The sequence below is a fragment of the Sphaeramia orbicularis genome, chromosome 2 (genome assembly GCF_902148855.1).
Source record: "Sphaeramia orbicularis chromosome 2, fSphaOr1.1, whole genome shotgun sequence".
Classification (NCBI taxonomy): domain Eukaryota; kingdom Metazoa; phylum Chordata; class Actinopteri; order Kurtiformes; family Apogonidae; genus Sphaeramia; species Sphaeramia orbicularis.
The window spans coordinates 11,448,957-11,472,820 of NC_043958.1; the positions used below are offsets into that span (position 1 = coordinate 11,448,957).

Consider the following 23,864-nt stretch of genomic DNA (forward strand, 5'->3'; position numbering starts at 1 on the left):
TCACTGTTTTTCTTGATGCCATTATGGTTGAATAGTTGTTATTGTGATTTATCGTTAATTGTTTATCATGTATGTGTTTTATGTTGTATGGACGTTGTATGGCTGCTACCTTGGCCAGAAAAGCAAAAGAGATTCCTAATCTCAGTGGGACTTCTTGGTTAAATAAAGGTAAAATAAAATAAAATGAAATAAAATAACCCTTCTTCTAGCAGTGCACTTGCTTCATTCCTGCACATAGATTTTTCCCAATTCTCAGAATATTTTATTTAAAGTATTTACATTGGTAAATGTGCAAAATATGTACAGTTTTTTGCTTCTTTGTTGAACCTTTGCCCATTTTCACTTCTAAGAATATGGGTTTATGCGATTTGTAAATCATTGCATTTTCTTTTTATTTACATTTTACCTGTTCCAACTTGGATTTGGGATTGTAGTAAACATATCTGGCTACAGTAAACATGGCCTTCTGTCTGATCAGGGTGTAGTTGATATGATCAGAGATGAGGTACCAGAGGAGACTCCATCCTACAGACCACACACAGTAATGATGGACTCATTGTGACAGAACCCAAACCCAGCGTACAGAGGTTCAGTGAATGTGGTGTTGAAGGTGTGGAGGTGGATCAGGTCATCAGAGGAGACTGTGTAGAAGGACAGACATCCTGCAGGTTGGTCCACGTACACTGCTACTCTACCAGAGGAGACAGTGGAGGAAAGAGGAAGCACTGTCCTCTTCTTATTATGGCAGACAGAGTAAGGACCAACAGTGCATCTCAGACTCCAAGACTGATCATTCTCTCCAAACAACGTGTCGCCACTGTCTCCTCTCCTTTTCATTCCTCTGTACGCCACCGAAATATCAACCTTTCCACTCCACTCGACCTCCCAGTAACAGCGATAAGATTTCAGAGTAGTATTACACAACAACTCGGGCCAGAAGTCAAACCTGTCTTGATGATAAGGATATGCCTGTTCCTCCTTCACACGTGTCGCTTTCTTATTGTTGTCAGACAGTTTGAGGAATTTGCTCGCTGTGTTTGGATCCAGTGTGTGTTCACAGAAATCTGACCGAGATACATCACAGCTGCTGTTATTGATCTGAGATCAGTTAATCTACTGACATAGTGATGATGTGACAATTTAATGAATAGAATGAAATTTACACTTACACTTTCTCAGACCTGGTGTTAACCACTGGACTCCAGAAGGGTGCACCCTGAAAGAGCAACAAGCAAACTTGGACATTACATCCTTCTGATCCACATAAACTTCTTGTCCTCTACTCTGACAGTGTTTAAGTCCAGGCTGAAAACGGCTCAGTTCAACTGTGCATAGAACAACTGAAAGGGTTCCATCTGCATTCTTCTCTTTTACTTTATTTTAATTGAATATAATTTATGTTTTATTGATTATGTTTTGATTGTAATTGTGTGTTTTTAAATTCTCTCTTTTCCATTTTTGTAAAGCACTGTGAATTGCCCTGTGTATGAATTGTACTATACAAATAAATTTGCCTTGCTTTAAAATCCACTAAGCAATTCCTTTTCCCTTTGGCTGTACTTCTGACAGAGCTTCCTTTCTGCCCTACTTACCGTTTCACACATTATCTGTAGCTGAAGTGATTCAATCCATACCTGAGTGTGCTCAGTGTCCACTCTGGATCCTCTAGGGAACCAAGCAGCAGGGCCACTCCTGATTCTCCTGGATAGTTGTAGCTCACATCCAACTCTCTCAAATGTGAAGGGTTAGATCTCAGAGCCAGGGCCAGAGAAGCACAGCCCTCCTCTTTGATCAGACAGCCTGACAGTCTGAAGTCAAAAAACATCAACACAAATAATCTCAGAATGTTAAATGAACACCAATATTGATTCTGTTCAGGACAACATTGGAGCATACAGTCTGAGTGAGTTTCTCTCTTTCTCACAGCTTGAATGTGCAGGCGGGAATATGCAGACTCTATACATGGTAATCCACACACACACATACTTCCGATTCTTAGTATAAAATATACACACACTTTTGCTTTTCAGGAAACTCCTTATTCAGAGCTCTGCAGAGTGCTTTGCATGTTTGACTTCCTCTTTGTGCACAAATAAAGGATTGCTGACTGCATGAAAATCCAGTCTGCTGTGGTTTGTCGTATTAAGTCTCGGCAACACAGTAAAATTGGTACAAAAATTCTTTCAACCTAGACAACACATCACTGGTTAGACTGATCTACAAAACAGAAGGTAACAGTTTAATGATGCCTCCTCACCTGAGAGTCTCCAATTTACAATGTGGACTCTCCAGTCCAACTGAGAGCAACTTGGCTCCTGAATCCAGCAGGTCATTGTTACTGAGGTCCAACTCAGTTAGCCCACAGTCCTGGGAGCTGAGGACTGAGGACAGAGCTTCACAACTTCTCTTTGAAAGGTTACAGCCGCCCAACCTGGAGAGGCATAAAAGAATGTTTTGTAAGTTTCAAAAATACAGAACAATATTACCATGATAAATTAAAGTACTTCTGTACTCACAGAGCTTTGTTGGATGCTTTGACCACTGGCAGCAGCCTCAGAAGAGCTTCCTCAGAAGCAGAGTATTTCTGCAGGTCAAACACCTCCAGATCTTTTCCTGATGATAGTAATATGAAGACCAGAGCTGACCACTGAGCAGGAGACAGTTCATCTGTAGAGAGACCTCCGGAATTCAGGTACTGTTGGATCTGATCCACCAGAGATCGATCATTGAGTTCATTCAGACAGTGGAACAGATTGATGCTTCTCTCCGCTGACAGATTCTCATTGACCCTCTTCTTAATGTGCTCAACTGTTGTCTGATTGCTACGTGAGCTACTTCCAGTCTGTGTCAACAGACCTTGTAGGAGACTCTGGTTGGTCTCCAGTGAAAGGCCCAGTAGGAAGCGGAGGAACAAGTCCAGATGTCCATTTGGACTCTCTAAGGCCTTGTCCACAGCAGACTGGTAGAGGTGCATCTCTGTACATTCAGACGTTTGGGCTGTTGTTTGTTCCTCTAACAGCAGATTGACTCCGGTCTCACTGAAGGTCAGATGGACATGAAGAGCAGCCAGAAACTCCAGAACAGTCAGATGGATGAAGCAGAACACCTTTTCCTGGTACAGGCCTCTCTCCTCTTTAAAGACCTGTGTGAACACTCCTGAGTACATGGAAGCTGCTTTGATGTCGATGCCACACTCTGTCAGGTCTGATTCATAGATGATCAGGTTGCCTTTCTGAAGCTGCTCAAAAGCCAGTTTTGCCAGAGACTCAATCATCTTCCTGGTCTGTGGACTCCAGTGTGGATCTGTCTCAGCTCCTCCATCATACTTGATGTTCTTCACTTTGGCCTGAACCACCAGAAAGTGGATGTACATCTCAGTCAGGGTCTTGGGCAGCTGTGCTCCCTCTCTGGTTTTAAAGAAACCCTCCATACCTGTAGCAGTGATCCAGCAGAAGATTGGAATGTGACACATAATGTGGAGGCTTTGGGATTTCTTGATGTGGGAGATGATTCTGCTGGCCTGTTTCCTATCTTTGAATCTCTTCTTGAAATACTCTTCCTTCTGTGGGTCAGTGAAACCTCTGATCTCTGTCACCATGTCAACACACTCAGCAGGGATCTGATTGGCGGCTGCGGGTCGTGTGGTTATCCAGAGGAGAGCAGAGGGAAGCAGGTTCCCTGTGATGAGGTTTGTTACGAGCACATCCACAGAGGTGGACTCTGTCACATCAGTCAAGATCTGAGCGTTCTTGAAGTCCAGATGAAGTCGGCACTCATCCAGACCGTCAAAGATGAACACAACCTGGAAGTCCTCAAAATTGCAGATCCCTGCTTTTTTGGTTTCGGGAAAGAAATGATGAACAAGTTCCACTAAGCTGAAGGTCTTCTCTTTCAGCACATTCAGCTCTCTGAAGGTGAGTGGAAATGTGAACTCTATGTCCTTGTTGGCTTTTTCTTCGGCCCAATCCAGACTGAACTTCTGTGTCACCACTGTTTTCCCAATGCCGGCCACTCCTTTGGTCATCACTGTTCTGATGGGTTCATCTCTGTCAGCTTTTTGTCTTTTAAATATGTCTTCACATGCAATGGTAGGTTCTGGTCTGTTTGGTTTCCTGAATGCTGCTTCAATCTGTCTGACTTCATGTTCATCATTCACTGTTGTAGCCCCGCCCTCTGTGATGTAGAGCTCTGTGTAGATCTCATTCAGAAAGGTCGGGTTTCCTGCTTTAGCGATTCCCTCAAACACACACTGAAACTTCTGTTGTAGGTTAAACTTCAGTTTACGCTGACAAGCTTCAGCCGGAGTACCTGAATGAACTGAGAGCAAATGAAAAGCATTAGTAGAACATTAAACTAATGAAAATTGACTGGAGGAAAAACAAAATGAGCTAGTCAGCTGTAGTGATAACAGTTCACTGGGAAGCTACTAGGATTATTTATCTACCAAAAAATATTTTTAATAATGTCATATACTGATTTTTTGTCAAATTGTGATTTTATGGACTTACTGCTCTGCAGACGCTCAGCCAATACCTCCTCATTCATCCTCCTCATAAAGTTCAGTGTGATCCTCAGAAAAGCCTCTTTGCTCTTTCTCTGCTCTTCGTCCTCATCCCTCAGACTCTCTAAGCTTTCTGGGTAATTTGCTGTCAGATCCTTCTGGAATTTCTTTAGCTCATTCTTAACAAAAGTGATGATGTTCTCCTCCAGGGTCTGGCAGAGAATACAATATGAATAACAAATTCAAACCATGGACACAAATATTAAATTCACATCCAGATGTCAAAACATGAGGTGGAGAGATGACTATATAGTTATTGAACATGTGCCGACCATAAATATGGAGTCGAGAGACGTTTGCAGCTCATGACCACTAGGAACCTCTGACTTTGGCTCCTCCACTCTGAGAACAAATCATCAACAGCAATTAAATTGTTCATGCTCACTTTTTTTTTGTATCTCTCATCAGTTCTGTCTTTTATTTACTATATTTTTATCTAACCAATTAATATTGTAGTCACCACAAAATAAATACTTTTTATGATATGAATGCATCATTGAATGTTTCACAAACCTGGGTCCAGATCCAGGGTCCAGTGGAGATCCAGGGTCAGGTCCAGGCCTGTGAATAATGATGGTGCAGTTGTTTGGAAATAAACTTTGACAGTGAGAACAGTGTTAAATCTCTAGCTCTGTCTTGTGGCATTTGGCTTGATTAAAAACTGTGTTAAAGAACTAATTTATATATTATAAAGCAACCTGATGTTGACTTACTGTGAAATACATCCTTTCTTAAAAAGCATTCGATGATCCATGGACCCACCACTTTTAAAGGACAGACAGCTGGGCCCAGATCCAGGGTCAGGTCCAAGCCTGTGAATAAGGATGGTGCAGTTGTTTGGAAATGAAATTTGACAATGAGTACAGTGTTAAATCTCTGATGTGTTCTAGCTCTGTTTCCTGTAGCATCTGGCTTGATTAAAAACTGTTTCAAGTAACTAATTTACTCATTTATTTGTTTATTAACTGTAGTTCACATGAAGATGCATCTTGAAACCAAACCACGTGTGTAGGTTAATGAGCTGCCATTCTCTGTGAACTGCTTTCTGACTTTTCTGATATATTATAAAGTGACCTGATGCTGACTTACTGTGAAATACATCCTTTCTTAAAAAGTATGCGGTGATCCATGGACTCATCACTTCTCAAGGACAGACAGCTGGGCCCAGATCCAGGGTCAGGTCCAGGCCTATGAATAATGATGGTGAAGTTGTTATAGAGATTAACTCTGAGATGAAGAGTAGTGTTAAGATCTGAAATGCTCTAGCTCCATTTCCTTTAGCAGCAGGCTTGGTCTTAAACTGTGCTGATGAATTCATTTATTTACACTGTGTAAAAGTAGACCAACTCTGTCACCAATAACGGGGCTACAGTTTTATGCTGAGTTCTAAATAGGAAAATAATAATGAACAGTTAGACATGAGCTTTATCACTGTAAGCCTGGATAAATCTATCCTTGATATGGACAGCAGTTTTGTGTTTTATGCATAGTCAGAATTTAGTCTGATGTGTGAGGATTTTTGAGTTGCTTATGGAATCTGACATAGTAATTTAGGGTAGGTGAATGATGGAGTAAGGGAGTGGGGGGTTATAAATACTTTGTTTTTTATATAATTCTTTTGTTGTTGATTTAATTACAAATATTCAAAATAAATAAATAAACAAACAAAGTTGAGTTTACTTAAATAAAAACTGAGAAAAGTGGTTGCCTTAAAAATTAATCAATGATTAAATAACTTTTAAAGTACATTTAACTTACATTTTATGACAATTTAAATTAAATGTACTTTAAAAGTTCATTAATTATCATTTAATTTCTTTAAGAAAACCACTTTTCTCAATTTTTTTTTTGAGTAAACTCAACTTATCCAGGCTTACAGTCTCCCCCACTGAAAAAAGTAACAAGTCAGCTAGGGGACACCTAGCTAAGAGAAACTGGACGTGGAACAGGTTGATGGAACGGGTGGACAATTAAACATAACTCTCCTCTCACAGTTAAAACAAACAATCATCGATAGGCGGAAGTAATTTAACTTTTTGATTTGTATCTTGCATAAGCATCAAAACTCTAATAGCAGCTACTCTTTGACCGAAAGCACTGAGACTGGCATATCCGGACATGCATGGGCAGTTGACAATTTACATGGTCAAAAGAAAAAGAGGTGTAGTCATAACTAAAACGTATTAATTTAAATCCATATAACTTACAGTCTATTGCCACATTCAACTATATCTACAAATGAGTTGACAATACTTAATATTTTCTGGTAATGTCATCAAACTTATATTTTTAGGTGCATTCTAATTAATTTATTTTAAGTATATTTGACATCCGGGCTCACATTGTAAAGGATGGTCTGAGGTTTTAAAGGAGGGTCATCCTCCTCTCTGTATCTCAGGGAAAACATTTTTCTACTTCAGGACAGCAAAGATTCACTCTGACCATTAGTGAGAGACTGTTGTTGAAATGTTTTTCAGTCTGCTGATGAGGTGACCTAATCCTGACTTACTGTGAAATGCATCCTTTTTTAAAGAGCATCCTGTGATCCATGGATTGGTCACTTTTAAAGGACACGCAGCTGGGTCCAGATCCAGGTTTACATCCATGCTCAGGGTCAGGTCCAGGTCCAGGACTGTGAATAATGACATCATAAGTGTTCTAACATTGACCTCTCACATGCAGAATAATGATGGACAATTAGAGATCCTCATCTCACCTCAGAGCTTCAGGTGTACTGTCAGTGGTTTTAGATGGAAGGGCTCCCTCCTCTGTGTCCTCACACTGATCCATGGTGTTCAGTCCAGTTCAGCTCAAATAGAAAGTGAAAGCAGAGCATACATCAACAGCTCTTTACAAAACAAAAAGAAGCTGCCTTTCCACTCACTACCTCTTATTTCTATCAGTGACACTCTTTGGACTGATGGGGAAACATCAAGTCATAACTACATACTAGTTTGTTCATACTTGTTGTAGATACTGTCATACCACTGGATGAAGAATGAGTATTGTAAAATACAATGTGTGAGTTGTATTTCAAATTTTTACAGTAAGCAGCTTTTACGGCTTCATGGTAGTGTGAACTTTTCCATTGAAGGATATTCAATGAATAACTGAGCTCATGTGATGAAGAAGGCCTTTACTGAGCCTGTGACTCATCAGCTGTGGATTCCTGAAACTGAAATGTGTCAAGAAAACATATCTGGGTTGGCCATTTCCTTTTTCAGTAGTTCAGGGTTTGTTTGTTTTTTGTTTTTTGCAGAGGCAGTGTACGATACATATACTAGAAATAGAGCTAAGAGAAAGCTCATTTTCATCTATAGTTCCTTGACAGGTATGAGGTGATAAGTAGTTTATAGTGACATAGAAAAAATGAGATAAGATCATCACAACCTGAAGGGCCGGTCTGATGAAGGGCCGATGCCGGAAACATCACTGTGGTGAATAAACATCTTTTTTGGAGCTCATAGGTTGGCAAATCTTATCTCATTTTTTTATTCACTGTTGTTTTAGATCAGGCACACCTTTTTGCAAATAGATGTGTGTGTCAGAAACTACAACATTCCATAGCTGACTGTTGTACATGTTGACTCTCCTCTTCTACTCTCTCCCCATACACTCTAGTAGTTATTTATGTTGTTTTTAACTTCATAGTCTCTTCACTATTGGTTGCGAGTCTTGGATTTATCTGTACTGTTTTCTTTTATCTATTTTTCTTTTGTTATGTTTTGTTTTGTTTTGTCACTGTTTTTGTCTGTTGGGGCTTCTTGCCACGTCATTATTGCAAATGAGAAGCTGTTCTCAATTGATTTTACCTGGTAAAGTAAAGTAAAAATAATAATAATTATCTCTTCCTATAGTTAAGTCATAATAATGACAGAAAAGCAAAACGGTACATGTTAGTATCACTGCTGCTGAAGAAATTCAGTCTCTGAGTACAGTGACTACATGCCTGAGCATACTTCCTTCCTTCCTTATTTCCTTCCTTTCTTCCTTCCTTCATTTATTCACTCATTCATTCATTCATTCTGTACTACTTATACTGATGAAATCATGCATATTAAATTAAATGGAACTGAAAATATAAAAAGATCCTGTTAAATGAGAAATCTGCTATCGTCGCAGGCGCTGAAAAAGCTGTTCCCGAATGAAACAGTACTCTAGTCCAGACTTGTGTACATAGTTTTTGTATTCCATAAATGTAACATGAGTGGTTCTTGACTTGGCAAACAAAGTGTATTCCGAAGAACTAACTAACTAACTAACTAACTAACTAAAAAAAAAAAAAAAAAAACAAAACAAAAAACAAAAAAAAACCCTGTAACTCCCACCATCTCGCCCATTTCATAGTTAAAGCCAAATGACACACATCATCATCAGAGGAAAAACAAAGGCCTCAATAACATGACCCCCTCCCCCTCAGTATTAGTCATTACATAGTAGTGCATCTCAAATCTGCTTTTGTTATTTTACTCCTCTTCTTACATTCGTCTTAAGGTGAACGGTTCCACTCTATTCCTACACAAAGTTTATAAAGTGACAAAAACTAAAATTAATGTTGGTTTACACAAACAAACAGAAAAAAACAAACAAACTGGCAACTAGTATGAGCTTTACCTTTAAGTGGCTTTGTGGCGATGTTGTAGTAGGACTGAATGAAAGTGAAAGCTGAATGAAAACTAGATTACAGTCATTGTGGGAGGGGCAAGAAACTGCATGTTTGGTAATCCAAATCATACCGGACAGTAGCTTAAGCTTACATCACATTATAATAAAATACATGTACTAATAAATACAATTCAAGATAAGGAAAAATATTGAAAGAAACAATAGATTACTGCAGCCTTAAAATGTAAATATCTAACTTTTAATGATGATGATGAGCAGTAGATGGCAGTGTTGGTGAAGTTTTCCCATGACTGGCTCAACTGATTCAGCCATCTCATGTTCTTTCAAAGAGAACAGGGACAAGGTCTTGTTTATGAGATGTGGAGGCGAAAAACAGTCTTTTGGTTGTTCAGCAGACTTATAGGTGATGACGGTCTGAATGAATGAAGACTGTTTACTTGGGAAATGTCACAGAGGGATTAGACAAGAGATGGAAAGACTCAGCTGAATTCTCTTCTTCCTGCTTCTTCATCTTTTCGCAACAAACTTAAGCAATTTCCTTTATTTCAAAATTGTTTTTATCTTGATTTAACAGACAGAAGGATTCAATCCTCTATTAAATTAACTGGTTTCTACACATTATTAATTTTTTGCTTAGTGTTAGTTTATTTTATAAAGACATAAATTAAACATGTCTTAACATATTCATCTTAATGAGGTTTATCTACTGGATTTTCACTGACATAAATTAAACTACATCAATACCTGAACAAATGGGAATTATTTATCTGCCATAGACTATTGATTATTGATTAGCTATTTCAACCAGCAAAAACAGAAGGAAAATGTTTGCTGTGAGTGGAGTTGTGAGCTGCATCTCTTGCCCTAATGTTTTTAGAATTTTTTTAACATATGTTTTACTTTTAAGCATGGCAAATCAGTTGGTACGGGTTTATGCTTGTGTCGTGTCCATGGAGGCACAGATATCTATTAATCTATTAAACTAATATCTATCTATATAAATTTTTACAATAAGACAACATGTTTACAAATTTAATGGTTTATTTATTGTTATGATGATGGTTACATATAGTTGAAATGTGTCATTTAGTTAGTGTCCAAAGGTTTTTTGTGACTAGACAGAGTGTTAGTGTTCAGGGTTATGAGAACCGTGCAGAGCTGACATAATATCTGCTTTATATTCAGTCTGTTGTAATTGATTTTTCACAACAAAGGACGTGAAAATTCCTGTTTGTGAAAGCACAGCTGCAATACTTACAGTACATTAACTTCTATGTCTCTTTTTGCAAAAGGAGCATCAGCCCAAAGACACACACAATGCAATCATCATAACACTTAGAAACTGACCAGTCAGACAAGTTCTGCACAAAGGACACACATGAGAACGCTTGTTTGCTCTAGTAACTGCAACAATAAGCATAGAATATCTCTCCTCATCATCCTGGAAACAGGACCACATCTTCTTTGGACACATTCATTGGGACATACCACAGCTTTAAGGTCACACAGTACAGCTCCCATGATACATACGAGGTTATAAACAAGAAGTTGTAAATATAGCTACATCCCAGGCTTTATATACAATGTTTGACCCATATTTCTGAACATGCTTAAATGTAAGCACCACCAAAAGTTTGCATAATTATCTTCAACATTCCTGTTTACCCCTGATTGACCCACTACTGGAAATTGTTTCAGAATCCTTTTTGTTTCTGTTGGTCTTATGTAATAGACAATATTGATGCTCTCCAACTTGGTCCAGTTATTCTTTTAAATCTTTGATGCAGATATGCATTGGCAGACTTTAGATTTACTACATGTAGCCTGCTCAACCAACACACACGGACCAGATTTTTCTGGTGCTACCAAATCTTTGTTTTTCGTACATGTGATGTACTGGAAATAAAACAGTTGGAGACTCAATGCGACTTGAAGCTTAGAGGTTAAACATTCTGACAAATGGGTGCGGCAGTTTATATCAGGATACTACCAGGATATTGAAATTTTAACCAAATGATGTGTTTCCACTATGTTGACCACCTTTTGGGACACTACCATTCTTAAAAAGGACGAATATTTGGTGAAAATACTCTTAATAGCTGCAAAAAAAAACTATAACAAGGAACTGGGGGAAGGCAACCATTCCATCAAAGGACCAGTGGATATCCACAATTGAAGAACTATTTCTAATGGAAAAATTAACACACAGACTGAGGCTGCAAGAACCAGAACTAGATAAAAAAAAAAAAAAAGTGGAATAAATGGAATATAATATTTACACAAAATCATCAGACTGACTGTTGCTACCCGGGCACATTGTTTTCTTTTGTACTTATTTGTGCTCTTGTTTGTTCTATTTGTTGTTGTTTGTTTGTTTGTTTTTCATTGGGTTATTGTTTTTTGGGCTCTCTTTTGTTTGTCTTTGTCTTTTTGGTTACTGTTACAATTCTGCATAACACTTAATAAAGATTTAAGTTACAAAAAAAAAAGAGGTGTTGACCCAAAATTACAAGCTTAATAATCATGAGCACTCCGAATTCTAAAACCTGTTATTAACCCTTACTTACAAGTGTTATTAAAGAATAATGAACATAAGACTCAATATTTCATTTTCAGATCATAGGTGTAGATTAATTTAAGATTAGCAGTTTTTCATCCCAGGTTGTTTTGAATGTTATGTTTGTGCCAATTTTAAAACATTCTCTCAACCTGTTCTTGAGATTTCTGCTTTAAATGTAATGGAGCATAGATATAAACATATATGGTGAGGTAGATGGACCTCTTTTTTATACATATATTAACATTTTTATTGAAAAAGTAGATCCAGACCACAATACAATGTAAAGATTTACAAAACTATTGCTTTTTTTCTATTTGTTTTTAGCTCTTTTACAATGTCAACCAAAGAAAATCAAAACACTTAAATGGGGATGGGACACTTGTTTCCTTAATTTTTGGTAGGTAAAAAGATAAGTGTACATGTAATGAGTCAAATAGCAGAGTTTACAAAAAATCTGATCTCACAGGCTTGACATATTCCAACCATTTTGACCATAATCTGTAAAATGTGTCCTTCTGTAATCTGAGTGAAAAAGACAGTTTTTCCATGAGCAGTGTCAATCCAGTCTTCATTTGTTGGTGGTTCAGGTTTAAGCCATCTCCTTATAATGACTTTTTGTTTGCTGCCACTAAAAATATAGAGTAGTTTCTTGTCCTTCTGGTATAAGTCATCCAATGCAACATTACCAAGATGTATTGTTTCAAATGGTAAAAAAAAAACAAAACAAATGAAAACACATTCTGAATATGTTTGTGGATCTCAGACCAGTATTCACAAATAACTTGGCAAAGATGGGCCATTTTTATCAGTAGTGAGGGTGTTTCTCTTCACAGGAGGAGATTCTCCATCTTACAGACCACACAGCGACACTGAGGAGATGTTGGACCTGTTTGACCAGAGCCAAAACCCAGTGTACAGAGGTTCAGTGAATGTGGTGTTGAAGGTGTGGAGGTGGATCCGTTCAACGGAGGAGACTCTGTAGAAGGACAGAGATCCAGCAGGATGATCCACATACACTGCTACTCTCCCAGAGGAGGAGGAGGAAAGATGGAGGTATGTGGTTCTGTTATCATGACAGACAGCGTAGCCATCATCACAGCACCTCAAGCTCCAGGACAGATTGTTCTTTCCAAACAAGCTCTCTTCACTACCACCTTTCCTTCTGATCCTTTTGTAAGTCACTGATATGTAAACCCATCCAGTCCACTCTACCTCCCAGTAGCAGCGACCAGTCAGACCGGTTGTGCACAGCAGCTGTTTCCAGTAGTCAAATCTGTCCTGATGGTCAGGATACGACTGGTTCACTTTCACACGCGTCACCATTTTGTTGTCGTCGGACAGTTTGAGGAATATGTTGGCTGTGTTTGGATCCATTGTTAGATCACAGAAATCTGAAAAGAAGTCGCATTAGAACTGCTGTTATTGATCTGTGATTGGTTAGTTTACTGTAACTCTAGTGTGGGGCTGCAACTCACACTTATTCACAGTGATTCATCTACTGATTTTTTTTTTCTTTAATTGTTTGGGCTATAAAATGTCAGAAAACAGTGAAAATTGTTAATCAGTGTATCCCAAAGCCCAAGATTGAATCCTCAAATGTCAAATGTCTTGTAAATGTCCACAACCCAAAGATACTCAGTTTACTGTCACAGAGGAGGACAGAAACCAGAAAACATTTGCATTTAAGAGATTGGAAAGTGGAAAATGTACACTTGGAGTTTTTGTTACTTCTATTGAATAATAGATTAGTAAAACAGGTAGCTTTTACATTATCAAATTTCCTTTTCTATTATTGTTTCTAACTCTTGACTTCTCTTAGGGGCAAAATATGTATATTTCAATTATTCTCATCTTGTTTAATTCACAGTGTCTTCATCTTCATACTTACACTTCTGCAGACCTTGTGTCAACCACTGGACTCCGCTAGGTTCCACCCTGAAAGAACGAGAAAGGTAAGAGCCGCATGTATGAGCAGGAACTTCCTCAAGCTAAACGGTAATAAAACCAAGGCCCTGTTCATTGGCTCCAAATCCACCCTCATCAAATCACGACACACCTCACCCCCACCCATCACCATCGAAGGATTCCCTGTCCCCTTCTTCCCCCAAGTCAAGAGCCTCGGTGTCCCACTGGACAGCACACTTTCATTTACAGCTCAAATTCAAAACATCACCCAGACTGCCTTCTTCTGCCTCTGCAGCATCTCCAGACTCCGCCCATCATTGTCCCAATCTAGCACCAAAATCCTGGTTCACTTATTTGTCGCTTCCCGCATTGACTATTGCAACGCCCTCCTCACTGGACTCTCCACCAAACTCACCAACAGACGGCAAATTATTCAGAACTCAGCCGCCCGGATCATCACCTGCACCAGATCATGTGACCACATCACCCCTATTCTCATCCAACTTCACTGGCTCCTGGTTCAATACTGCATCCAATGCAAAAACCTCCTCCTCACATACAAAACTCTTAATCTTCTAGCCCCCACTTACCTCTGCGACCTCCTCCAAGAGTACAGCCCCTCCCGCACCCTCCGCTCAACCACCACTGGACTACTCACCATCCCGAGACCACGCCTCAGCCCTATGAGTGCCCGAGCCTTCAGTTACTTGGCACCCAGACTTTGGAACTCCCTCCCCCCGCACATAAGACAGTCAGACTCCATCACAACATTTAAATCCAAACTCAAAACCCATCTGTTCAAACTGGCCTATTCACTTTGACTGGACACTGTACACTACACTTGATTTTAGGTTGATGTTTGTTTTAATTATGTGTGATGTTGTTATTTTATGCTTTTTATTGTCTGCAAGGTGACCTTGGGTGACTTGAAAGGCGCAACCAAATAAAATGTATTATTATTATTATTATTATTATTATTATTATTATTATTATCATGTAAACATGGAGATCAAGTCAATCTGATCCACAGAAGCTGTTTTGTCATCTTCTGTGATAGCAGCCACATAATATGTACCTGAGAACGTCCAGGCTGCAGTGTGAGTCCTCCTTTCGCGCAGACAGTAGCTCTTTTCCTAGTTCCCCTGGATGGTTGTAGCTGAGGTCAAGCTCCCTTAGATGTGAAGGGTTGGAGATCAGAGCTGAGGCCAGAAAAGCACAGCCCTCCTCTGTGACCAGACAGCCTGACAGTCTGCAGACAGAAAACATCACGTGCGTTCATTGAAGATGTGTATTCTCAGTATGAGTTTGACTACGCTATATACCGTAATTTTCGGTCTATAAGCCGCTACTTTTTTCCACACGCTGTGAACCCGTGGCTCAAAAATAATGTGATAATTTATGTTTTCAGGCTAACAATTGATCTGGCTGTTGAAGAAGGAAATAGAACTGCTGCTGGGTAGGTGTGGCTTATAGTCAGGTGCAGTCAATAGTCTGGAAAGTACGGTAGTATATTATTTAGTCCAGTTTCTGTCTTACAACTCTATCAGCAAAAATTACCAACTGATCTACTTGGTGCATTTGAAGATTTCAACAACCAACTTGAATCCTGACCTGAGAATCTCCAATCTGCAGTATGGATGCTCCAATCCAGCAGAAAGCTGCTTCATTCCCACATTTTTCAGGTCATTGTTGCTGAGATCCAGCTCTCTTAGAGTTGATAAAGGGCAACTGAGAACTGAGGACAGACTGTCACAGCTACCCTCTGACAGGTTACAGAAACTCAATCTGTGGAAGAACAGTTAATACATACACTTCAGTTCATATAAGGAGGAGTCTGTTTTGGATTGAACAAAAAGGGAACATGAGCTCAAGGACTTGCGCATGTTGACTTGTATAATGGAACAGGCTTTCATGACACATTTACTTGAGTCATGAATCTGAAATACACTGAGATACCTGAGTTTTTCCAGTGTACAGTCTGAATTCTTTAGCGCACCCCACACCAACTTCAGTCTTGAATGCTGCAGCCTATTGTTACTCAGGTCAACCTCTCTCAGACAAGATGAACCAGGACTGAAAACTGAGCATAGAGCATCATAGCCTCTCTCTGAAAGGTTATTGAGGCTCAGCCTGGAGAGAAACAGGAGATTGAGCAATTGAAAAATAAAGCATTTTTAAACAATTATACTGATAAATTAAAGTACCTCTGTACTCACAGAGCTTTGTTGGACGCTTTGACCACTGGCAGCAGCCTTAGAAAAGCTTCCTCAGAAGCAGAGTATTTCTGCAGGTCAAACACCTCCAGATCTTTTCCTGATGACAGTAATATGAAGACCAGAGCTGACCACTGAGCAGGAGACAGTTCATCTGTAGAGAGACCTCCGGAATTCAGGTACTGTTGGATCTGATCCACCAGAGATCGATCATTGAGTTCATTCAGACAGTGGAACAGATTGATGCTTCTCTCCGCTGACATATTCTCATTGACCCTCTTCTTAATGTGCTCAACTGTTGTCTGATTGGTACGTGAGCTACTTCCAGTCTGTGTCAACAGACCTCGTAGGAGACTCTGGTTGGTCTCCAGTGAAAGGCCCAGTAGGAAGCGGAGGAACAAGTCCAGATGTCCATTTGGACTCTCTAAGGCCTTGTCCACAGCAGACTGGTAGAGGTGCATCTCTGTACATTCAGACGTTTGGGCTGTTGTTTGTTCCTCTAACAGCAGATTGACTCCAGTCTCACTGAAGGTCAGATGGACATGAAGAGCAGCCAGAAACTCCAGAACAGTCAGATGGATGAAGCAGAACACCTTTTCCTGGTACAGGCCTCTCTCCTCTTTAAAGACCTGTGTGAACACTCCTGAGTACATGGAAGCTGCTTTGATGTCGATGCCACACTCTGTCAGGTCTGATTCATAGATGATCAGGTTGCCTTTCTGAAGCTGCTCAAAAGCCAGTTTTGCCAGAGACTCAATCATCTTCCTGGTCTGTGGACTCCAGTGTGGATCTGTCTCAGCTCCTCCATCATACTTGATGTTCTTCACTTTGGCCTGAACCACCAGAAAGTGGATGTACATCTCAGTCAGGGTCTTGGGCAGCTGTGCTCCCTCTCTGGTTTTAAAGAAACCCTCCATACCTGTAGCAGTGATCCAGCAGAAGATTGGAATGTGACACATAATGTGGAGGCTTTGGGATTTCTTGATGTGGGAGATGATTCTGCTGGCCTGTTTCCTATCTTTGAATCTCTTCTTGAAATACTCTTCCTTCTGTGGGTCAGTGAAACCTCTGATCTCTGTCACCATGTCAACACACTCAGCAGGGATCTGATTGGCTGCTGCGGGTCGTGTGGTTATCCAGAGGAGAGCAGAGGGAAGCAGGTTCCCTGTGATGAGGTTTGTTACGAGCACATCCACAGAGGTGGACTCTGTCACATCAGTCAAGATCTGAGCGTTCTTGAAGTCCAGATGAAGTCGGCACTCATCCAGACCGTCAAAGATGAACACAACCTGGAAGTCCTCAAAATTGCAGATCCCTGCTTTTTTGGTTTCGGGAAAGAAATGATGAACAAGTTCCACTAAGCTGAAGGTCTTCTCTTTCAGCACATTCAGCTCTCTGAAGGTGAGTGGAAATGTGAACTCTATGTCCTTGTTGGCTTTTTCTTCGGCCCAATCCAGACTGAACTTCTGTGTCACCACTGTTTTCCCAATGCCGGCCACTCCTTTGGTCATCACTGTTCTGATGGGTTCATCTCTGTCAGCTGAGCTTTTAAATATGTCTTCATATGCGATGGTAGTTTCTGGTCTGTCTGGTTTCCTGAATGCTGCTTCAATCTGTCTGACTTCATGTTCATCATTCACTGTTGTAGCCCCTCCCTCTGTGATGTAGAGCTCTGTGTAGATCTTATTCAGAAAGGTCGGGTTTCCTGCTTTAGCGATTCCCTCAAACACACACTGAAACTTCTGCTGCAGGTTAAACTTCAGTTCACGCTGACAAGCTTCAGCCAGAGTACCTGAATGAACTGAGAGCAAATAAAATCATCAGACAGTAAATTAAATTGTTTCCACCGTATAGTTAAATCATTAGTGAAATCATTTTACTGCTCTGTAGGTGGTCAGCAAGGCCTTCCTCATTCATCCTCCTCAGGAAATTCATTGTAATCTTTAGAAAAGCGTCTCTGCTTGTCCTCTGCTCGTCATCCTCTGTCAGACTCTCTTGGTATTCTGAGTAATCTGTCCTCAGAACCTTGTGGAATTTCTTCAGCTCGTTCCTTGCAAAACTAATGATGTTCTCCTCTAGCGTCTGGGACAGAATACAGTATGAATGGCACTAAATTCATAAAGAAGAGAAATGACTGTGAATAAAACAAATGTAGTGGTAGAATTAGTCCTTGTACATGTACAGACCCTAAATATGTCGTCTAGGTGAGCCAGATGTTGTTGACCACTGGGAATCTCTAAGCACGGTTGCTCCGATCTGTGGACAGACCAGGAACAATGAGCTCACATGATACCTGACCACACCAACACAAACTGGTAAACCTTTCTGGATATAAACAATAACCTATGACTCCCTGCTGTGTGAAACCATTTTTTGTCTAGGTGATCTGACTGACAGTTACCAGCTCATTTTGCACCTGTTTTGAGCTTCCACATCATGTGTTATAATTCTATTAGACACTTTAATACCAACAGCTCTATCCAACATCCTATTCACAACAAGGTCACATAAGGCAGGACAAGGTCAAAGTTAAAGCTGAATAGGGGGTGTTACATAATTGTACAATAAAAAACAGCAGTTGGAAAAAGTCTGTTGCACTCTCATTATAAAAAATAAAGATTATTACCACTAGGCATTATGCAGTCTTATTTGGACAGTCTTACATTATGAACTTATATTTTTACTTACTGCAGTCCTTTAAAATCTCGTCCTATGGGCATGGAGTTGTCACTCCGAAGGGACACACAACTGGGTTCAGGTTCATGTTTCGAGGATTTTGTTCCCTGATGGATTCTGTCATACAAATATAGAGAGGGCAAGTGTACTTTATTAAACCAAAAATATACTGCAATATTACAGCAGCCATACTACGTAAACCCTTGTAAAGTGTTTGGGTCTGTGGGACCCGTTTTCATTTTTTATTAAAAGAAACACTATGAGTAATTACTTTTTAATGAATTTTTCTTTCTCATATTTTGATTCTATTACATTTTATAAAAAAAACAAAAACAACTAAAAACAAGTAGCACTTTAATTCGTAAATGTGATCTAGCAAAGGCCAAAGGCAAATATTAAACATAAATGCTTTTTATATTGCTTATAATTGGGATGAAGTAAACATCTGTTGAGTATTTTAATGTAAATTGTTTGATTATGTTGAATTAAAAACCTACAAATGCAGCGGGTCCACCACATTCACAAACACTGGCTGACTAACAAAAAAAAAAACAACAATTTAGCAACAATTTTTTACATCAAATTGTTGTGACTCTTTTCTTTCAAACACTAATTCACATGTTAATCTTGAAACTTTCGTTTTCGAGCTACAAGCCTCTACAGGAAATGTGGGCGTATCTGCACAAGCCCACAATTCCTGAAGTAAATGTCTGCATGACCGGTTACGGAAAAAAGCTTCTAAGTCTTATGATGAGAGATGTGCTGTTTCTGTTTTAATTGTCAGAACAATAATAAAAAGTAGTTAAACAATTAACTGATCATAAAGTAACAAAGATTCTGCATCTTATTCTGCATGTTTGGTTTGCTGCTGTACCATGTTTATTAATTTCATTGCATCTAAATCAGACAGTGAAGCTGTAGAATAAAGTCTGAACTAATCACAAACGTATGGTGGGAAATGGCTCTGGTGTGTTGTAGTTCAGTTTTAGCTGCAGCATCAGTCTCAGTTGAAAACTGAATTTGGGAATTTATCATTGATTTATTTGATTTAGTTCCCATAATTAGACTGTTACAACTATAACTGTAACACAAGCAATCACCTCTACACTTTGAGGGTGGGATGCTGTCATGCAAAACAATGTTTCAACAATATATTTGATACTGAAAAGCTTAGGATTTAAGGTGATGTTTTCTGTGAAATCTTTTCTGCATTGCTTACAAAAACTGTACGGTAAAATGACCTGATTCTGACTTACTGTGAAATGCATTCATCTTTATTAATCATTTGGTGATCCATGAAATATTCACTTTTAAAGGGCACATAAACGGGTCCAGATCCAGGTTGAGATCCATGTTCAAGGTGAGGTACAGATCCTGGACTGTCAATAATATCATTTATCATTTAGTGGTGTTAAATGGAGAATAATGGTGGACGGTTAGAGATCCTCATCCTACCTTTGAGCTTTGATGGGGCTGTCAGTGCTTTTAGAGGGAGAGACTCCCTCCTCTTTTTCCTCACACTGATCCATGTTGCCAAATCCACATCAGTTCACAGAGACAAGAAACACTGAGAACAGAGAACAAATCATGAGTCCATCCTTTAACAGATGGGTCAAAACACAGTAATGTCCCGTCAGACTTTAATTGATTGCCATTCCAACATTTATTTCAATATAAAGTAACTCCTTGTTTTGGATAATCCCTTATGGTCCAACTAAAGCAAAAATTAATTTAAACGTAAAAATGTGGGTCTTTTAGCAACACTAATCTGTCAAATTGTCTCCAAAATGTCCCACCAGAGAGATTTTGAATATCGGGTTTTCACCCTTCATCCTTTGTATCACAAACAAGTAACTCACAATTTATTTTGCAAGGTTTCACTGAGCGTGCCCATTTGTTTTGTTTGACTTTTAGCAGGAAGACAACTGCTGAAAAAAACCAAACTGAAGTTTATTCACAGACCGTAATCAGCACATGTTTATCACTATTGTTGACCACGAGACTGTTCTCCAGAGTGCTTAATAAGTCCAATGAAAAAGAACATGAAAACTCCAAAATTGCAATAGTTTTCAATTTATTTCAATAAATATCCCTATAGTGGTTAAAGAGCAGTTTTTTTATGAAAGGATCAACAAACTCCAAAAGGGAAATCTCACTATTAGATGAAGAGAGTTTGACCTAACTTATGAATGCCACATTACAGATAGGAAGTCCTACAGTTGAAGGTGATTCTCACAAGAAGATCATGTGTTACGAATTTGTAATTGGCTGAATTCATTACTTTTTAATTTACAGGCTAATGCTTTTTTTTTTTTTTTTTGTATTTATTTACAGGCTAATGCTTTGACATAATTAAAATCTTTTATGTTTTCATTCAAGCTTTATTAAGGACACAAAAACTAGATGCATAGAATAAAATAAATATATACACAATAAAAAAAGAAATTGCATTAATCCATATATTACTTATACATAAAGACTCGATCGCCAGTGAGATGTAAACCTTACACAACTACTCCTGGGATAGACCAGGGCTTGTACAATTGAGTATGATAATTTTGTAACTCACATGAATGAATAAATAAAATTCCGTATTGGAACCGCACAGCACGAACACCACAATCCACAAACATCTGACTGGCACTATAATGCCTTGAAACTATCCTCATCGAGTCATTATACCGTCGGCTTCCTGATAAAACCTGCTAAGTGACATTTTTGGTTAGGAATAAAAACCTGCTATCTCCCCTATTACAGCTTCAAATTTCAGTCTACTGTGAAAGTTGTTCACATTTCACCATAAGTACCAACATTAAAGGAACAGATTTTTTTTTTCTTTTTTTCTCATATTTCACAGTTTCCGTCATGTAAACAGATTTTTTTTTTCTCCTGTAAAATTTGCCAAAAGTCACATAGCAGGTTTTATCAGGAAGCCGACGATAAGCAACCACCAGTTTGTGCATGGATCTCTTTGTAGCTGCGTCACAAGTGCACAGTATACATGTTTGTTTACATATATGTTTGAGGTGTGGAAAACTGCAACAATACATCATCAATAAATCATGAACAAAATAATGAGTATGCTACTTTTTCAGACTTTCACAGGCAGATGATTTATATTTTTCTTAGTCATATCTGTAAATTTGGGTTGTTAAGGTTGCTTATTCACTAAGAATTAACTAACTAAATAAACTAGCCTATAACCCCACCATCACACCCGTTTAAATGTTAAGAAGTGTGGTTAGCCTCGTTAAAAAAAGTCGCTTGTTGTATTAAAGTTGCGATTTCATTTGCTTTAGTTATATTAAAATTATGAATGTGCGTATTAAATTAAAGAGAAGCTTGGCTCAAATACTGTAGCAGACTTCGCAACAAAATTTGTTCAAATGAAATTAAATGGAAATTAAAATAAAAAAATAAAAAAATAAGAAAGCTGCAATTTCTTATAGACACTGAAAAAAAGCTGTTCCTGAACGCATCAGTGCACTAGTCCAGACTTTTTTACATAGTTCTTCTATGCCGTAAATGCAACATAATGATGAGTTTAAGAGTGGAAATGGGTGATTCTTGTTTTGAGAAGCTAGTCGGTCAAGTCTATTCCGAAGAACGAAATAAATAAATAAATGAATAAAAAAATAAATAAAAACACCATGTCTTCCGTCTCATACCGTTAAAACCAAATGACGCACATCATCATCCGATAAACATAACAGCCTCAGTAACATGACCCCTCCCCGCGCAATATTAGTCATTAAATAATTTTATTGCATATTGTTCACTCAAATCCACCTTTAGCCTATTCTATACTCCTCCTCCTCCTACATCAGTCTTAAAGCGGGCGGTTCCACTTTATTCCTTCACTAAATTGAAGAACTTAAATTATTACCTTCATGAAGCTGCGTCCCGACGCTGTCGTAGGTGAGAATGAAAGTGAAGGCTGAGTGAAAAATAGATGACACTTATTGGAGGAGGGGCAAGAAAATGTATATTTGATCATCCAAATCATATCAGACAATAACTTAAGCAGAAAACACAATATAATACCTTATATGTACTAATAAATACAATTTAATATAAGGGGAAAAAAATTGAAAAATGTAATAGGCTTCTACAGCCTTAAAATGTAAACATCTAACTTTTAGTGATGATGATGATAATGATGGTGAGCAGTAGATGGCAGTGTTGCTTAAGTTTTCCCATGACTGACCAACCAACTAATTCAACCATCTCATGTTCTTTCAGAAGAGAACAGGGACAAAGTCTTGTTTTTCAGATGTGGAGGTGAATAAGTCTTTTGATTTTTCAGCGGACTTTTGGGTGATGACGGCCTGAATTAATGAAGACTATTCACTTGGGAAATGTCACAGAGCGATTTTAACAAGTGATGGTTAGAAAGTCAGCTGAATTCTCTTCCTCCTGCATCTTACTTCATTTATTTGCAACAAAGTTAAGCAAACCTTTTTGTTTCACAGTTGTTTTTATCTTGATCTAGCGGACAGAAGGCTTCTATCCTCTATGAAATTCACTGATTGCTATGCATTATTCATTTTTTATTTACTATTTGCTTATTTTATAAAGATATATATGACCAAACCAAACTACATCAGTCAGAGGGATGTGTCAAGCATTGTGACAAATGATGTTATGTATTTGTAACTGGCTGATTTTGTGTGTGTGTGTGTGTGTGTGTGTGTGTGTGTGTGGGGGGGGGGGGGGGGGGGGGGGCTTAATTTCAGGCTTATGCTTTGACATAGTTGAAATGTTGTGTTTTCATCCATGCAGGATATGTGTGAAACTGCAACAATACATCTTTAATAAGTGTTGGGCAAAATCATGAGCAGGTAGGTTTTCAGATGTACACAGATTTGATGTTTTTCTTCATTATATCTGTGAATTTGAGTTGTTAAGGTTGAAAAATAGCATAAACATATTGACACCATCATACTAAAAAGCATGATTGAGTGACTAGAATTTGCGGAGCCCAGGAAGGGACATAATATAAGAATCTATAGTAATTTGCATTTATTTACTATAAAGAAAAAAAAATGGTACTTGATGTCTATGCACTAAATAAACATGATTTTGGCTACACAATCCTTGTAAACAAAGAAGTCAATACAATTTTCTCAGCAATATTTTCACCATCTAATTTAACATTTTCCACAAGTTTCCCGAACTGTCTTGTGTCCCATGCACTGCTGGAGCGAGCTTGTTCTCAGTAATGTTTCCATTCCACCTTCTCAACTGGACGGTGAAACTCCTTTCTGCAACAAAGAGGTGCTGTCAGACTAATGTTCCACACATTCCTAAATTACATTTAAAT

At 38.7% G+C, this 23,864-nt stretch overlaps 1 protein-coding gene across 6 annotated transcripts; it reads right to left on the reverse strand.

Moving 5' to 3' along the window:
* Positions 1-78: 78 nt before the first annotated feature.
* Positions 79-22,466, reverse strand: LOC115433948 (NACHT, LRR and PYD domains-containing protein 3-like). Of its 6 annotated transcripts, none has more exons than XM_030155550.1 (13): positions 9,176-9,207; positions 7,278-7,370; positions 7,071-7,193; positions 5,651-5,749; positions 5,275-5,373; positions 5,075-5,122; positions 4,834-4,903; positions 4,509-4,713; positions 2,517-4,317; positions 2,258-2,431; positions 1,635-1,808; positions 1,170-1,216; positions 79-1,064 (listed from the first exon to the last, which is right to left on the reverse strand). In XM_030155550.1, exons 2-13 carry the CDS (start codon positions 7,349-7,351, stop codon positions 526-528), a joined length of 3,453 nt encoding a protein of 1,150 aa, XP_030011410.1. In that variant the 5' UTR covers positions 7,352-7,370; positions 9,176-9,207; the 3' UTR covers positions 79-525. The 6 variants fall into 6 exon arrangements, with proteins under 6 accessions (XP_030011410.1, XP_030011427.1, XP_030011438.1 ...); XM_030155567.1 differs by having other exon boundaries at positions 7,278-7,367; positions 9,176-9,203; XM_030155578.1 differs by lacking the exon at positions 5,651-5,749.
* Between the last annotated feature and the right edge of the window lie 1,398 nt (positions 22,467-23,864).

Bases quoted from the DNA above. Each gene is read 5' to 3' on its own strand.
- LOC115433948 (XM_030155542.1), bottom strand. From the start codon at position 20,070: ATGGATCAGTGTGAGGAAAAAGAGGAGGGAGTCTCTCCCTCTAAAAGC. The intron at 14,902-15,263 runs GTCAGGATTCAA...TTCTGTCTGCAG, and splicing joins TGCAGATTGGAGATTCTCAG to ACTGTCAGGCTGTCTGGTCA. The intron at 13,139-13,635 runs GTAAGTATGAAG...ACTTCTTTTCAG, and splicing joins GACACAAGGTCTGCAGAAGT to ATTTCTGTGATCTAACAATG.